Source organism: Kogia breviceps, chromosome 3, assembly GCF_026419965.1.
Source record: "Kogia breviceps isolate mKogBre1 chromosome 3, mKogBre1 haplotype 1, whole genome shotgun sequence".
Lineage (NCBI taxonomy): Eukaryota > Metazoa > Chordata > Mammalia > Artiodactyla > Physeteridae > Kogia > Kogia breviceps.
Window position 1 is genome coordinate 173,202,070 of NC_081312.1, and position 18,047 is coordinate 173,220,116.

The 18,047-nt window shown below is 35.5% G+C and overlaps 1 protein-coding gene across 1 annotated transcript in view; it reads left to right on the forward strand.

The window, feature by feature from the left end:
- MALRD1 (MAM and LDL receptor class A domain containing 1) overlaps positions 1–18,047 on the forward strand; it is a 628,554-nt gene that overhangs the window by 491,758 nt on the left and 118,749 nt on the right. The window contains exon 33 of the mRNA XM_059059255.2: positions 12,151–12,352. Coding sequence (XP_058915238.1) covers positions 12,151–12,352 — 202 coding nt within the window. The remainder of the gene's footprint in view (positions 1–12,150; positions 12,353–18,047) is intronic.

Genomic DNA, 18,047 nt, shown 5'->3' on the forward strand with positions numbered 1-18,047 from the left:
AAAGGGACCAGAAATTCCTCCTTTTACCACAAATATTCCCCAGCCAATTTGGCTGGTCCTTTTTAGTTTGAACAGGATTTTCATGTCAGTGAACTCAATTAATTTGCTCTGAGATGTTACAGAACAAACTGAATTCCCTTTTTCCCATCTCCAATGAGAAAGGCAAAGAAAAAAAGAGTGATCTATTTCCTCAGCCTTTAGGGACAGAGCTGAAATAGATTGTTCTGCAGTTCAAATTCTGATTGTTCTAAAGTTTTTTTTTTTTAATCATCCATTCCCCTACTTACCTATGGTGTATTTTTAAATTTTAAGACACCATAGCTTATTTATAACTCACCGCCTAACCCAGAAAGAAAATTGTGGTGATGTTTTAGAGCGAACAAGGAACTATTTGTAAAAAACAGTGCTTAGGGTATTGCTAAATCTCACGGAAGCACCTGAATAATCCTGATTTTTATAAGTAGATAATGTTTTCTTTATCAGAAAACATGATGAATTTGCCAAGGTAGAACTTGTGCAGTGAGAAACAATGAGAATGCTGCTTCTACTTCCACCACTGCTCAGCGAGTTACTCGGTCTCTAGTCCCTGTAAAGTTTTTGACTAGACGATCTCCAAGATCCTGTCCAACTCCGAAGTTCTTAAATCTTTAGCTTTTTCATTCTTTAGCAAATATTTACTGAGCCCCTATTATGTACCTGGCAGTGTTCAAGGCATATATAAATAAACAAAACAGACAACTCCCTGCTCCCGTAGAATTTATGTCATAATGGGGAAACTGCCATTAAACAGCAGGAAATGAGATCAGCGAGTAAGCTGAGTAGTCTTTTTCAAGACTCTGTGACAAAGTAAAGCAGTGTAAGAGGATTAGTCGGGCGGGATATGGTCAGAGTGAGCTGCTTTAAGGGTGTAAGCTTAGAGCAGACGCTTGACGGAGGTGAGGCTGTGAGCCATGCAGATACAGGGTCCGGAGTGGGAGAACAGTCAGAGAGAAAAAAAACAGTACCAAGACCCAAGTCAGGAGTGTTCGTGGGGTTTAGGGAGATGGGCAAGGGAGTCTTGTGGCTAGAGCACAGGGAGGGAGGAGAGAGTAAGAAGACACAGAGGAAGGGGAATGGGGAGAGGTCTTGAAAAAACTTTTATACCATTGGAAGGACGTTCTTATTACCTTTGTTGTGGGACCCAGTTCTAGAAAGTTGCTATTACTGAGTTCTTAACTGCCTCCTTTGATAGCTTAATATACCTGGTACTTGGATAATTCTTGCCTCTGATCAGGCAAAGGAGGTTGATCTTAAAGAGGGAGTTGGGAAAAGGAGCTGACGTTGGCAAGCTTAGAGGTGACGCGCCACCTGACTTTGTAAATGTCCAAAATTGGAAATAGAAAGTATGATGGAAAGAAGGTAGGGAGGAAAGAGAGGGTGAGTAAATGTGTTTAGAGGACCAAGTGACCATTTGAATAATTGCTTTATTTGGCATTGAAATGGATGAGGCAATTGTGTTTTCCCAACAGGATAGGCAATTGAGTGAATCGAAGCAAATCAGGAAAATTCCACACTAACTCTGTCATTCTCTACTGTGTATATTTTGGGTTTTTTAAAATATTCTTTAGATTCGTAGACTTTACTTCTTTTAGCAGTTTTAGGTTTACAGAAAAATTGAACAGAAAGCCCAGACGGTTCCTGTATACAGTACCCACTCTCATTACCCCCAGCTCCAAGTTTTCGCTATTATTAACATCTTGCATTACTCTAGTATATTTGTTACAGTCGATGAGCCAATATTAGCCCTTTATTATTAACTAAAGTCCATAGTTTACATTAAGGTTCACTCTTCATGCTGTACATTCCATGGGTTTTCACAAATGTTTAATGATGTGTACCCACAGTTTCATACAGAATAGTTTCACTGCCCTAAAATTCCCCTGTGTTCAATCTATTCATCCTTCCCTACCTCTCCCACACTTCTGGTAACCATTGATCATTTTTTTACTGTGTCCACAGTTTTCTCTTTTCCAGAAATTCATACACTTAAAATCATACAGTCTGTTGCCCTTTTAGATTGGCTTCTTTCACTTAGAGATATGCATTTATCCATGTCTTTTTTGTAGCTTCATAGCTCATTTCTCTTTTATCACTGAATAAGATTCCAGTGTATGGATGTAGCAAAGTTTAACTATTTATCTGTTGAAAACCCTGTTGGTTGCTTCCAAGTTTTGACAATTATAAATAAAGCTGCGATACACATTAATATGGAGGGTTTTGTGTGGATATAAGTTTTCAAACCCTTTGGGTAAATATCAAGGAGTGCAATTGCTGGATCGTGTGGTAAGGATGTGTGTAGTTTTGTGAGAAACTGCCAAACTGTGTTCTAGAGTGGCTGTACCAGTTTGCATTTCCACCATCAATGAAAAAGAGTTCCAGTTGCTCCTTGAGAAAATTTGGTAGTTTCAGTGATTTGGATTTTAGCCGTTCTAATATGTGTTATAATTGTTTTAATTTGTATTTCTCTGATGACGTGTGATGTTGAACATTTTATCCTATGCCTATTTGCCACCTGTATTGCTTCTTTAGTGAGGTATCTGTTGGACATTTTGTGTATTTTTAAATTGGGTTGTTTTCTTATTTTTGAGTTTTAAAAGTACTTTGTATATTTTGTAATAGTCCTTTATCAGATATGTGTTTTAAGATATTTTCTCCAATCTCTGGGTCATCGTTTTATGCCCATAACAGTGTCTTTCACAGAGCAGAAGCTTTTAATTTCATTGAGGTCCAATTACCAATTTTTTCATTCATGGTTCATGATTTTGGTTTTCTATCTAAAAACTCATTGCAAAACTCAAGATCACCTATAGTTTCTTTTATGTTATCTTCTAGATGTTTTATAGTTTGCAGTTGACATCTAGGTCTGTGAGCCATTTCGAGTTAATTTTGGTGAAACGGATGCTCTGAATCTAGATTCACTTTTTTGCACATGGATCTAGTTGTTCTAATACCATTTGTTGAAAACACTAACCTTCCTCATTGAATTACCTTTGTTCCTTTGCCAAAGATCAGTTGACCATATTTATGTGGGTCTGTTTGGAGCTCTATAGTCAGGTCCTTTGATCAATTTGTCTATTCTTTCACCAATACCACACTGTCTTAATTAATGTACCTCTATAGAAAGTCATACAGTCAGGTAGTGTTTAAAAACAAAGTCCTCCGACTTTGGTCTTCTCTTTCAATATTGTGTTGGCTATTCTAAGTATTTTGACTTTCCTTATAAACTTTAGAATGAATTTGTCAATAGCCCTGAAATAACTTGCTAAGATTTTGACTGAGATTGAATTCAATCTATACATCAAGTAGGGAAGAACTTACATCTGGACAATGTTGATTCTTCCTCATGGAATATCATCCATTTACTTAGATAGTTTTTTCATCAATTTTGTAGTGTTCTTCATATAGACCATGTACTTTATTGTTACATTTTTACATTTATATTTCTTTTTTTCAGTGCTAATATAAATGGTATTATGTTTTTAATTTCAAATCCAACTGTTCATTGCTGGAATATAAGAAAATAATTGACTTTTGTACGTTAACCTCGTATCCTACAACCTTGCTATAATTGCTTATTAGTTTCAGGAACTTTTTCATTGTTGTTGCATCTTTGAAATTTTCAACAAAGACAATCATGTCACTTGCAAACAAAGGCATTTTTATTTCTTTATAATCATTATACCTCTTATTTCCTTTTCTTCTCTTATTGCATTATGTTGGTTTTCCAGTACAGTGTTTAATAGAAGCAGTGAAAGAAGACATCCTTCTTTGTTCCTGATCTGAACAGGAAAGTCTCCAGTTTCTCACCATATACCAGGCAAAAGTGATTTAAAGAACTCCAATTTCAGACACATATTGAAAAAATATATATTTAACTTTAAATATATTGAAAAAGAAGCTTATAATTATCTAAGTTGGTTAGAACAAATTAACTACTATGGTAAGACTGTAAGACTGAGCTAAGATTTTTCTGCTGTACATGAAACAATGCCTGGTACTTAGCCAAAACTCAATAAATATTTATTAACTGAATGAATGAAATGGTAAATGAATGTGTGATGACAATGAAAAACAGAACTCAGAACATAAAACATCTATGTTCTTCATTAAAAAATAAAAATAAAAACTGGTGACATAAAAGTAAGAATGAGATTAGCTATAGGTTCTTTGTAGGATGTTCTTTACAAGTTGAGGAAGTTCCCATCTATTCCTAGCTTCTTAAGAGTTGTTATCATGAATGGATGTTAAAATTTGTTATATGGGCTTCCCTCGTGGCGCAGTGGTTGAGAGTCCGCCTGCTGATGCAGGGGACACGGGTTTGTGCCCTGGTCCGGGAGGATCCCGCGTGCTGCGGAGCGGATGGGCCCGTGAGCTATGGCCGCTGGGCCTGTGCGTCTGTAGCCTGCGCTCTGCAACGGGAGAGGCCACAACAGTGAGTGGCCCGCATACCGAAAAAAAAAAAAAATTGTCATATGATTTCTCTGCATCTATTGATAAAATTATATGATTTTTCTTCTTTAGCTTGCTGATATGATAGATTACATTAATCTATTTTCTAATGTTTACCAACATAACATACCTGAAATAAATTCTACCTCATGGTTGTGTATAATTCATTTATACATTGTTGGATTCATTTTGCTAATATTTTGTAGTGGATTTTTGCATTTATGTTCATGGAAGATATTGGCCTATAGTTTTCCATTTGGTAGAATTCACCATCAAACCCATCTGGGTTTATTGCTTTCTCTTTTGGAATGTTTATTAATGATTGATTCAATTTCATTAACAGATAAAGGCCTATTCACATTATCTGTTTTTCTTGTGTGAGTTTTCATAGATGTACTTTTCAAGGAATTGATCAATTTCATCTAGATTATCAAATTTGTGGGCATGGAGTTGTTAATAACTAATAACCCTTTATTATTCTTTCAGGAGATCAATGATGATGGCTACTCTTTCATTTTGGATATTTATATTTGTATCTTCTCTCTTTTTTTCCTTAGGTAACCTAGCTAGAAGTTTATCAGTTTTATTGTTCCCTTCCAAGGACCAGTTTCGATTATTGATTTTAGATCTTTCTTACTTCCTACTTCATGAATTTAATACTGTGAAATTTCCCTGTAAACACGGTTTCACTATCCCACAAACTTTGATTAATTATATTTCCATTTTCATTTGGTTTGAAATACTTTTAGTTTTTCTTGTAACTCCTTCTTTTACCCATGTTTTATTGAGAAGCCTGTTGTATAATCTCAAAGTATTTGGCCTTTTTCTTCAGCTATTTTCCTGTTACTTATTTCTAGTTAAACTCCACTGTGATCTGAAAGGATACACTGTATGATTCTATTCTTTTAAATTGGCTATAGTGTGTTTTATGGCCTAGATGTCTTCAATCTTGGTGAGCGTTCCCTATGAGTCTGAGAAGAATGTGTATTCTGCTGTTTCTGGATGACGTAGTCTACCAATGAATTAGATCCAGTTGATTGATGTTATTCAGTTCAACTATGCCCTTACTGATTTAATGCCTCCCACTCTGTCAGTTACTTAGAGAGGGATGTTGAAATCTTCAACTGTAAGAGTGGATTCATCTACTTCTTGCAGTTGTACCACTTTTCAAGTTGTACTGTCTCAAGCATTTGATGTTCTGTTGTTGGGTGCATACACATTCGGGATTGTTGTCTTCTTAGAGAATTGACCACATTCTCATTGTGTAATGCCCTCTTCATCCATAATAGTTTTCTTTCTCCGAAGTCTGTTTTGCCCAAAATTAATATAGCTTCTCCAGCTTTCTGTTCATTAGTATTAGCATGGTATATATTTCTCCATCCTGTTACTTCTAATCTAGCTGTGTCTTTATATTTAAGTTTCTTATAGACAATACATAGTTAAGTCTTGTTTTTTTAATCTACTCTGACAATCTCTGTGTTTTAATTGGTATATTTAGAAAACTGACATTTAAAGTGATTATTGATAGTTGAGTCAATACCTAGCATATCTGTTACTGTTTTACATTTGTTAACTTTGATCTTTTTGTGTGCATGTGTCTTGTACTCTTTTTTGCCTCCTTTGTTTTAAATGAGCATTTTTTATGAGTCCTTTTTTCTCTTCTCTTAGCATGTCTTCTTTTTAAACCTTTTTTATTGTTTGCCCATGAGTTCGAAACATGCATTTACTAATAATCCAAGTCCACTTTCAAATAACACTATACCAGTAGTGCAAGTACACAGTATTCTCAATTCCTCCCTCCCTTCTCTTATAAATGTGCTGCCATACGTTTCACTTGCCCAAAAGCTAAAATCACTGAATACATTCTTGTTATTATTATTTTGACTAAACTATTATCTGTTACAACAATTAATAATAAGAAAAGTAAAATATTTTATTTACCTTTATTTATTCCTTCTCTAACACTCTTCTTTTTTTAATGTAATCTGATTTTCTGACCATATCATTTTCCTTTTCTCTAAGGAACTTCTTTTAACTTGACTTGCAAGGCAGATCTACTAGCAAAAAATTTCCTCAATTTTTATTTGTCTGAGAAAATATTTCTTTCTCCTTTATTTTGAAGGATAATTTCTCTGGATGTGGAATTCCAGGTTGGAGTTTCTCTTTCGTCACTCTAAATATTGTGTTTCACTGTCTTCTTGTTGGCATGTTTTCTGAAGAGAAGTCTGATGTAATTCTAACCTTTGCTGCTCTATAAGTTGTTTTCTCCCTCTGGCTTCTTTCATTAGATAGATTCTCTCTAACCTTTGATTCTCTGAAGTTTGAATATCATGCCTCAGTGTAGATAAATTCTAGTGCTGATATTTATCATGTTGATGTTCTCAGATCTTCCAGGATCCGTGGTTTGTTGTCTATCATTAAGTTTCGGAAAATACCATTTATTATCACTTTAAATATTTTTTTCTGTTCTTTCTTTCTTCTCCTGTTAGTATTCACATTATGCATGTTATACCTTTTATAACCATTCCACAATTCTTGGATAGTCTGTTCCATTCTTTTGTTTGTTTGTTTGTTTGTTGCATGTCAGATTTGGAATTGTCTATTGAAGTATTTTCAAGCTCACTGATTCTTTCCTCTGCTGTGTCCAGTCTGTTGATGAGTCCATCAGAAGCATGCTTCATTTCTGTTAGAGTGTTGCTGTTTTTTAAATTTCTAGTATTTCCTTTTGATTCTTTCTTAGAGTTTCCAGTTCTCTGCTTACATTGTCCATCTGTTCTTCCATGTTGCCCACTTTTTCCATTAGAGCCCTTAGCTTATTAATCATACTTGTATTAAGTTTCCTGTCTGATAATTTCAACATCTCCACCATACCTAAATCTGGTTCTGATGCTTAGTCTGTGCTTTGACAGCCTGACATGATGTACTGGGTAAAAATTAGGCCTTTAGTACGAGGTTTTATGTTCATCTGGCTAGAGGTTAAGCTGTGTTTGCTGTTTGCTCTAACTGTAGGATCAGGGCTCTAATTTTCCCTTTTGTCCTTGTTTTTGTCTCCTCTTCTGTCTTTGGGTTCCCAGAGAGATTTCTTCCTAAATAAGGTCACAATGTACTGTTCTTTAAGTTGAATCCCCGTATTATTACATAGAAGCCCTACGTATATGTTGGTAAGTTGTGGGGTGAGAGAAAGCTCTCTGTAAGACTACAATTAAGTCTCAGTTTTTTAGTGAGTCCTTTACTACCCCTGGGTTTTATTCTTTATAATTTCCCCTCAGATTTTTACTTTTTTCACTCCTTAGGTAATACAAGGAGACTAGAGGGAGCTGAATTGGTAATTTCCCCCCTACCAGGGGCTGGAGTTGGGTATTTTCTTTTCCCCAATTCGGTTAGGCTCTGATGAATCTAGTCAGTTAAGCTCTTTTAAAATAATTTGTCTTGAGGGTAGGCCTTGCTGAGAAGAACAGAATCCTCTAGGTATATTTCTGGGTATATTTTCCCCTCCTCCTGCCAAAAAATTGAGGGAAATTTTTCTGTGATTTTTCCCTGTGAAGACCTGATAGGACTCCTGGAGGTCTAACTCACAAAAGTTTGGAGATCCTCCCCACTGGCCCCTGCCACCCAAGATATTTTAACTTTCAAACTTGTCCGCAGTGAGTCTCCAGCAATTCATCAACTACAGTTTAGGCTTTTCGACCTCATTACTGATCCCCACAGGGGTTTCTGTCCCTTGGTTTCTGCTTTAGTAAGTTGTGATTCTCAGCATCTGCCTGTCTCTCTCTCCAATTTTGGAGGCAGCAGTTATGACTGCTCTGTGACCTCAATTCACTGAAGAATTTAAGAAGAGTTGTTGATTTTCAGTTCAGCTTTTCTCTTGTCGTGAGGACTAGAGTAACAATTTCCAAGCTCCTTACATTGCTGTCCTGGAGACTAGAGGTCTGTGCTGTGCACATGTAATGAATTGTTTAACCTCTCTCTACATCTCTTACCCCAGATCTGTAAAGGGAAGTTAATAGTCTTACCCTACATCTACACATGTGGTAGTGTTCATGTAACATAACATATTTGAATGTTCTAAATTTTATCAATATGGGCAATATTATTGTTATTTATATCCTTTATTAAATGAATGTAAAGCCTATAACCTCTCTTTTGAGGGAAATTTCCCTTTTCATTACTTTTGATTATTTTCTTTCCTCTCATTTAAAATTTGAGTGTTTTCAAATGACAACATGAGAAATTGTGCATTGCTAAGGATTAAGCACAGTTCAGTTCATTGCTTTGCCCTATCAGTAGTGATTAAAGAGCAGACACCTAGCAGAACAGCTGAGAGTAACTGAGGGCCGAGTAAAGCCAAGGTTTCCTCTCACTGATGCATTTTACACCCTAACTTTAATGAGCTAAGTATGTGATGAAATGGATAAATGTTTCCATTATCCAAAAGTGTCCATTCAGAGTCTCTAAATCAGCACTGGGGCCTGCCTTCAATGTTTCAGGAACCTGGAGACTGACTAGTTGCAGGAGAGGAACTTTAGGAAAAGCTACAGGTTGAGTTCTTTTAATTCTTTACCTGGATAACCTAGATACATGGATATTGTTGAGGAAGCTGGTCTCTAAGAGCCATACTCTTCTGGAATTTAATCATCATCAACCATATTTTCTATTACCCGTTGCTGAGTGTTTTCCTTCAGAGGAATGTTCATTCTAAATAAATGCTGAGGAGTTGCTTTCTCAAATCCTTGACATAAATTTAACTGATTAATGTTATAATATTTGTATTTAAATGGTATAATATTATTTTATTCTGACTATCTATGTTTTTGATTTAGCAAGTTCTCTTTAAGTTTTTCCTACCCTACATTATAAGCTTGGATTATAATATCACCTTTGAATATAATATAAACTTGATTATAATATCAGTATATAAACTGCATTATATCTTTATATATTCTTTGAATACATTTTGCTTTTATAATAAAAATCATGGTAACAATGGTTGTTTTACAGTATATAATGTTAACAATTATTATATTAACGGTGAGTGTTCAACCAAAATGTAGACTATCAAAATAGAAGTAACCAGATTATTTATCTAGCAGTTGATTTTTAGAAAGCTATTTCAAATAATGTTATTATTGCAACATGAATTGCTTTTCAGGAAAATTTGTGTAATAAAATACAAAATTAGAAACAAATGAATTTAGAATTAATTAGCTTTGAAGACATTAGCCACTTTAATTTTTCAAAGTGATAGTTGTTTAAAAGTTTTTTTAAATAAATACTTTGCTGAGCATTATCATATACATACACACAAAAAAATTCTCAGGAGACAGTGAGCATTATTTCTGTTGAAAGGCAAAAAATGCATACCATAATTTTAGTCTTTAGTGGGTGTCCCATTGGCCATAAATAAAATCCAGCATTAAAAGGAGTCCATAAATGATTCTTCTAGTTTTTCCATTGGCCACTGTGGCTACAAAAATCACTTTACATGACATGCAGTTGTTCAATTTAATACACTGGTGGTTCCATAAATACATATTACTGTTGAAACAACTAATGAACTTGTCAAAAAGTTTTGTTGAAATTAAGTAGTGAGTTACTAAACTCAACCAGAATTAATTTGGACTGTAGTAGGATGAAATAATGGGATAAAAATAGGTTGACACATATTGGAGAGTTAATGCTCATGATGAGAGGATACAAGAGGGATGGCCAGGAGATGTCATGGTGAGGTTTTGAGAAGCAGAGTAAAAGGAGAATGGAAAGAAAGGGAATTTGTCAAGAGCATGTAGGATCGACTGAAGATTAAAAAGACTGAAAGCAGAGAATAAAATGAAGTGTTAAAACAATAAAAATGATACATTAATAAATAAAACACACGTGTGCTAGAGTTTTGGATAAAACCAGAAAAGGTTGTGTTATATTTTCATGAAATTTGTTTTTCTGAGATGATTTTCTCAGAAAAAGAGTTATAAAATAAATAAAATAAAGCTATTTCTTTTTTAATCTCTGTGATGTAATGCAGGATTTATGCAAAAAGAGGGCTCAACGTAGTTTGATTTTGTAGAGTTGTCCTGTTATCAAGGTCAGAAGCTTCATACATATTTATTTTTAACTTTTAAAAAATGGGGAAATTTTGTATGAGTTTGCAAACGAAGTATTCCCTAAATCTTGGAGCTGAAGACTCTTTGGACTGAGTGTTTGCTTATGTGTGAGACGGGAAACAGTCAACTGACCCAAATTCCTTTCATATTGAATCTTAGCTTATTTTATTTTTCAAGAAATCAAATATAAACGGTAATTTTTACTTAAGAACTGTCTGCTTTTCTAAAATGTTGGTGTTAAAGTCTCACTTTTCAGGTTTTCAAGCTTCAGGCAAGTTTTTCTTTTTTGTTTTAGTCTGTCATCTTGATTTATTTTTGGTATTATGTTTAATGTCCATTAAGAGTTGGATTTCTGACTTGACCTTAGACTTTTTGTAGTGGTGCACATTGGCAATATGCTTATTTTCTGGTCTGAATTATTTGGTTGTTTTTGGTAAGACTCCTAGAATGTCAATATAATATCATGTGTAACAGAATGAGTGATATTGTCCTTTTCTTCTAATAGTATAAATTTTGGATAGATTTTTATAGGATAAATTATCTGTAGATAAATTTTGACACTAAGAAAAAAGTGAGGAAGTAAGATTTTTCAGTAAAGGGAAATGTCATTGAAGAAAAAGAATATTGCAATAGAAGAAAATTACTATCCATGAGTTTTCTTTACTCTGAGTCTTATTTTTCCCGTGTAAAAGAAAGGATTGTATAAGTGATTGCTGAAGTACCTTAAAAGTACATTATATATGTATAATATATATGTATATATTATACATATGTATAGCAACTAAGGAAATGGTAATCATAAAATTTTGGTACAAAAAATGTAGGAAAGTATCTTTTCAACTTTTTTTTTTGTTGTTTAAATAGAATTTTTTGAAGAGTACTAGGAAATGTCTGTTTTTGTTGTGTTCTGAATTGTTTTTATTGTTTAAAAAAAGATCAGAACTTGTCATGGTGGTTGGTTTCAAAACAAGCTCTATTTCTATTTCTCTTCCTTTTGAATTTGTTAGTCCTTATCCTTTAAAAAGTCCTGAATATTGATGTTAGTTAATTCAGGTAGATTTTCTGTCTGTCAAAATGTTAAATATATTCCACAGATTGGTTTCTGAAATGACTTGTTTACTCTCATATTCATTTACTATGAGGATTTTCTACAGTAACACACCTTAGTCGAGATGGATGAAGTTTTTTTAAGTGGTGAAAAATTCTAGCTTTACACCTCCGCCAGCTTTTTAGATACTTGAGATAGTTACAGTTTGGGGCCATGTCTAATTTGGTACACAGAAATCGATATGTCAAAACTAAACAAAGGTCTAACTCACCAAAGGAAATATAACATCCATAGTCTCACTTTATAACCACAGCTTGCCTGAGTATAAGCTGGATCTTGCCCACTGTGTTATAGAACAGAATGTACATCAAGGATGATTAAAAGTATTATTATTGAGCTGTTTCATTGCTAGATTCCATTCTTTCATCAACAACCTGGTTGCCCATATGCCTCTAACATCCAAACAATGAAGAGTTGATTTTTCTCTGTTTGTTTCTTTTTCTTCCCCATTTTTAGGTGTATACTGTTGAGGAATCTGGACTAAACATCCTGGTGTGGTCAGTGATTGGCAATAAAAGAACCGGTTGGATGTATGGACATGTTCCTCTCTCCAGTAACAGTCCATTTAAGGTGGCATTTGAAGCTGATCTGAGCGGAAAAGAGAACATCTTTATTGCCCTTGATGACATCTCCTTTACCCCAGAATGTGTATTTGGAGGTAAGCCATCCCTTCAGAAAATGGGATGTGCAAGGATTGTTTTAAATATCTGAATATAGAAGCATGGGGAATTTCTGAGGCATTGCATTTCTTTTCACGTCCGGTCCTACTCATACATTGTAGAAAGAACAGTATGTACTGTTGGAGGTAACGTTTTTCTCCCCATGAAACTTTATCATGAAATTTTCACATCCTCTAGGCAACAAAATAGCTTTGATTAAATTCTTTAAGAGACCCAGAGAAAATTTAATTCCATCAGTATAGCTTTATTGTCTACTTTCTTTATTTCCAAAGGTTCACAACAACTGCACGAGGTAATGATTCCTCTGTTCACCTGTCATTTTCCAGACTGTCTTTTCCATCCATATTAGCTTTTCCCTTTCCCTGGGCCATTTCCCTTCTGTTTCTACACTACAGTCTAGAACTCTTATTCTATTGCATAAAGAAAAAAAAATCTTGTCAGTACCTCCTTTTCTTAGAAATCATCCCCTTAACTGAAATCTGAATTTCTAATGTTTAAGATGCTTCCACTTAAGTGGCTATTTGTTCTCTTATAAATTCTTCACGTTATCAACATTAGAGAGTAGGGTCATTGCCTTTCAGACTAATCCATGCCTCTTTCAAAATTCTGTTCTTACAGCCTTTATTCAAAATTTTCTTCTCTTTTAAAGCCACACATCTGGGTTCTTCTTTTTCTCATGGTTTTCCTCTGGATTCTCAATCCTGGGCAATCTCAACCTCCAGGTGAATCAAACTGTGTGAAACATTGGCCTCTTAAATTCTAGTCACTTTCATAAATATTTTTCCTCATTAACCAACTCCCATAGTTATATTCGAACTTTATCATCTCCTCTGAAAATTTAGGGTTGAAAAATATAATCTAATCATTATGTCTTCTACTTTTTGATTACTCCTCCTAAACCTGTTTTCCAATGTAAGTAATAAGAAAAGATACAACTCTAGATTTGCAATGTTTCCTATTTTTTTCCATAAAACAACCTCTTTATACTTTTCCCCTAATGGTCTCAGATTTAATGATCTAACACCTCAATTCCATTCTTAATCAAGCACTTTGAATTCTGTCCTGTTTTTTTCATTTTAACATAAATTTGGGTCCTAATTATGTGCCAGGAACTCCGCTAAGTACTTTGCAAGTATTAACACGTTTATTTATCAGACCATCCCTGTAGAATAGATACAAGTATCTAGCTCATGTTCCATATAATGGCGTTATCAGTCTTTGAACTTGACTTACAGTAGCTGTAGCTATTTGCATTTTCCAAACTGCTACGCTCATACTCATTGGGACCACTAAAAATTTCAACTTTTCACGTTAGCTGGACTCCCAACAGTCCTAGATGCAAGTTTACAACCATTCCCTGGCACTACTTTTCTACAACAATCCTCAAATCCTCATCTCTTCCTTGAACTTTCTTCACTCTGCCAAAGTTCTTATATCCTTTAAACAGAAAATAGAGCCCGTTTATAATGAACTTCCTTAATTTTCTCTTTCCCTCCTCCAAATGTACCTGCATCTGCAACCAAATTATTTTTGTCACCATTCGTCTCAGGAAAAAACCCTTGAAAACTCCTGCTGAGAAATCTGCTGATAGCCTTACGGAGGTTCTTTTGTATGTGGCAAGTTACCTTGCTCTTGCTGCTTTCAAAATTCTTTCTTCTCTTTGACTCTTAATGATTTAATTATGATGTGTGTCTGGGTAGACTTCTTTGAGTTGATCCGGTTTGGGCACTTTTGAGCTTCATGAGTCTGGATTTCTATATCCTTTCCAAGATTTAGGATGTTTTGGACCATTGTTTCTCTAGATAAACCTTCTGCCTTTTTCTCTTTCTCTCTTGTTCTCTGGAAATCGCATGATGCAGGATTCAAGCCAGGTCACTAGGCTGCCTCAGGGACCATAGTGAGATTGAAGCCAGCAGGCCTGTTACTGGGAGCACACACAGTCCTCCTCCTGGTTCCTGAGTGAGCAGGAACTGAACCGTGACAGAACAGGGTTGGAACTGAGTCACAGGACAGCTCCAGGGTCCACAGCCAGGACTGACGTCAGCGGGCCTGCTTCCAGGGGCACAAATGTGTGTAGGCAGGACTAACTCCTGGAATGCAGTAGAGCAGGGCTGGAACTGGGTCATAGGACTGCTGCCGGATCTGCAATCAATTCCAAGGTCAGCCGGCCTCTTAATGGGGCACAGACAGGCATGGTTCCTCCCACACATCTTGGCAGGTTGGGCTGGTTGTAGAACTGTGGCCAAGCATGGCTGTAGCTGAGTCCACTGGGAAATGGGGCTACTTTTGGTCTGTATCCAGGACCACGTTCAGTGAACCTGCCACCAGAGCATGGGCCTCCCTTCTCAAAGCAGCTCTCCTTGGTCTTGGGCTTCACCAGAGTTTCGCAGCTTCTGCCAGGCTCCTAAAGCTCCCACGAAGGCGCTTTTGTCCATGAATGACTGCTAGTTTGCTGTTTGGGGTTGGAGGGATGTGAGCTAGGGACCTCCTATTCTACCATATTTCTGGTGTCACTCTCCTCACACGGAATTTTTAAAGGTTTTTTAAAAAGAAAAAAATAGCAATTGTATATTTATACCTCAGAAAGGTGTGGTAAAAATGGTCTTTTAAGTGTTAGCACTTAGCAAGGAAAACTTCATTTCCTTGTAATGCTATATAAAGGAAACATTATTATCACGTAAAATTTAAAACTGATCAAATTTCAATGAAGTTCTCTCCAAATATTCTATTTGTGTTGAATGAAAATGCCCAGGATGGGACGCAGTTTTCCAATGGAATATAGTTGTAAAAAAATGTTAAAATTCAGATGGTACAGGGCCTTCTGCAATGAATATTTGTTGAACAAAGCAAGAGAAAGATTAGATAAGTGTTTCCAGTATTCATCTACGTGTGTCCTTCTTCATTCAGCTCTCAGAGAATGTGAAAAATTCTCTACCATCAAAACTATTGAATACTTGCTGCTTCCATCTTTCCTTAATTAACTCAGTCTCGATTCAAATGAACTAAGCAAGCTAAATTAACTTAGGTAATATTCTCCAAATCTGTATATAATAAGACATCCAGATTTTTATATTTAGCATATTACATTTTCTGATGTCCAGATTAACATCCTAAGATTAAAAACAGCATCCTAACAGTAAAACCTCTCAACTTCATTTTAACCTCATATTAGGTGTTTTGGTTGTTTTGACCATTCTCCCCACACACCCCCAATAAGATACACTCTCCCATAATATGAAGGGATGTAGAACTACAGCATTTGTCACCATAAGTTACCCGTAGTTTTCTTTCCATTTAGAAGATTGTCCTATAATGGCGACCCCTCCCCTACCCCACAGATCTTTAGTTTCTGCGTTATTACTTCTCTGTCCTTCCTTTAATTACTTCAGGTTTCCCAGGGAAACATTTTCTAAATGGAGACATCCTTGATGCAATAAAGCATCTCCAGCAATTCTGAGTCAGCAGAGAAATGCATTTATTTTCATAGAGTCTGGTTTTTCTAATCATGTGAGTTTCCAGGGTGGAAGGTGTTTTCTATTTTTGTTCTATAACTTGAAACAAGAAAGAACACATTTTTCTGCCTGGTGAAGAAACATTTTACAAGGCTGGTAGGACATTTCTGCCTTTAAAACTATACAAGACATTGTACAGTATTTGAAGCAACAGTGAGTGAGAAAATGTAGCATACTTGAAGATAGGGTGCATTTCTACAGAATTTTTTTCAGGAGTCTAATAAGGGGGAAAATACCAGTAGACACAGCTGGAAGGGGAATGATAGGTAAGAAGCAGATTATTTTGGTGTTCTGGGTTAAATAGTGTCCTCCTCCAAATCCGTGGCCTTCCCAGGTCCTCAAAATGTGAGCTTATTTGGAAGTAAGGTCTTTGCAGATGTAACTAAGATGCGAGTTAAGATGAGGTCATACTGGAGTAGGGTTGGCCCTTAATATAATATGACTGGTGTCCTTCTAAGGAGAGGAGAAGGGACACAGCAACAGACACACAGGAGGAACATCATGTGATGAAGGAGGCGGAGATTGAAGTGATGCATCTCTGAGTAAAGGCATGACATGGATGGCCAGGAAAACCAGAAGCTAAGAGAAAGGAATGGACTGGGTTCTCCCCTAGAGCCTTCAGAGATAGTGTGTGTGTCTCAGTCAGCACCTTGAATTTCAGACTTCTGGCCTATGAAACTGTGAGAGAATAAATGTCTATCATTGTAAGCCATTCAGTTTTTGGTACTTTGTTATGGCAGCCCTAGGAAAGTAATACAACTGGGAACACTGATGTCTACTTTATAACCAAGAACTGGGTTCAAATTGTCATTAAAACACTTACTACCCATTTGACCCCATTTTTTTTCTTATCCATGAAATGATTATCATCGAGATTTAGGAAATGTGCCTTTCCTGAAAATAGTTGCAGTAACTAATTTTTTTTTAATTTTTATTGGAGTGTAGTTGATTAACAGTGTTGTGTTAGCTTCAGGTGTACAGCAAAGTGAATCAGTTATACATATACATATATCCACTCTTTTTTTTTTTAGATTCTCTTCCCACACAGACCATTATGGAGTATTGAGTAGAGTTCCCTGTGCTATATGGCAGGTTCTTATTAGTTATCTATTTTATATATAGTAGTGTGCATATGTCAATTCCAATCTCCCAATTTATCCCTCCCCCCACTTATCCCCTGGTAACCATAAGTTTGTTTTCTACATCCATGACTTCTGTTTTGTAAAGCATTAACTATTTCAGGCAAAAAAAGCCTAAGAATAATTCTGCAACATCTTATCTTCTACTAATTAACATTCCTAATTGAAATGTACTGAGTCTGATACTTCATTATTTAAATACACAGTAAATAACAAGGGATGCTGCTATGGATTTTAAATCTAAGAAAACTCCAGTTTTAGGGATTAACTTTATGAACAAACTTTCCAACTAGATTTTTTTGTTAAATTGAAAGAAAATGATCTTCAGGAAGTGAATGCAATTCCAAAGAAAAGAAATATTATCCTAGGGCATCCTTTTTTAAATTGACTTGGTAAATATAAAATGACAGCAACTAGCAAGGTGCCAAGCAAATAATGAAATTCATAAAGCATTCAAGGAGAATAAGCAGCCACAAGTTCTCCTTGTTCATATTATCACTGCTAAACGACAGTGTCTCTCACGTCATTCTGGAATAGAGATTTTCATTCTTGTTTCACATCTCTGAATTTGAGCAGCAAGTATTACTCTGGAGCATTTCTAGGACAGGTATATTCTCTTGAATGCAAATTATTTAAAGATGGAGACATTTGTCTGTTTTCATCATCTTCAACATTTATATCATCTTCAGTGATGTATTCTACATGCCTAGAAGAGTCCTGTTATATAGAAGATACTCAATAAACATGTCTTATGAATAAAGAAATATGTCAAATGAGTAGATGAATAAGTAAAGGTCATCAACTGAATTTATCAACATATGGTACCTCCTTTTACTACCACCAATGAACTCTGCCTCCAGTCTTATTTTCAAACCCTTGTTTGGGAGGTAAGAGAGACAGAGATAGAGACAAAGAGAGACACAGAGAGAATCCAATAGATTCTGTGTGGCTATATTGAGTGATAGAAAGATGACAACTATACTAAAAATTTGGAGACATGAGCCTAAATCATGACTGTATCA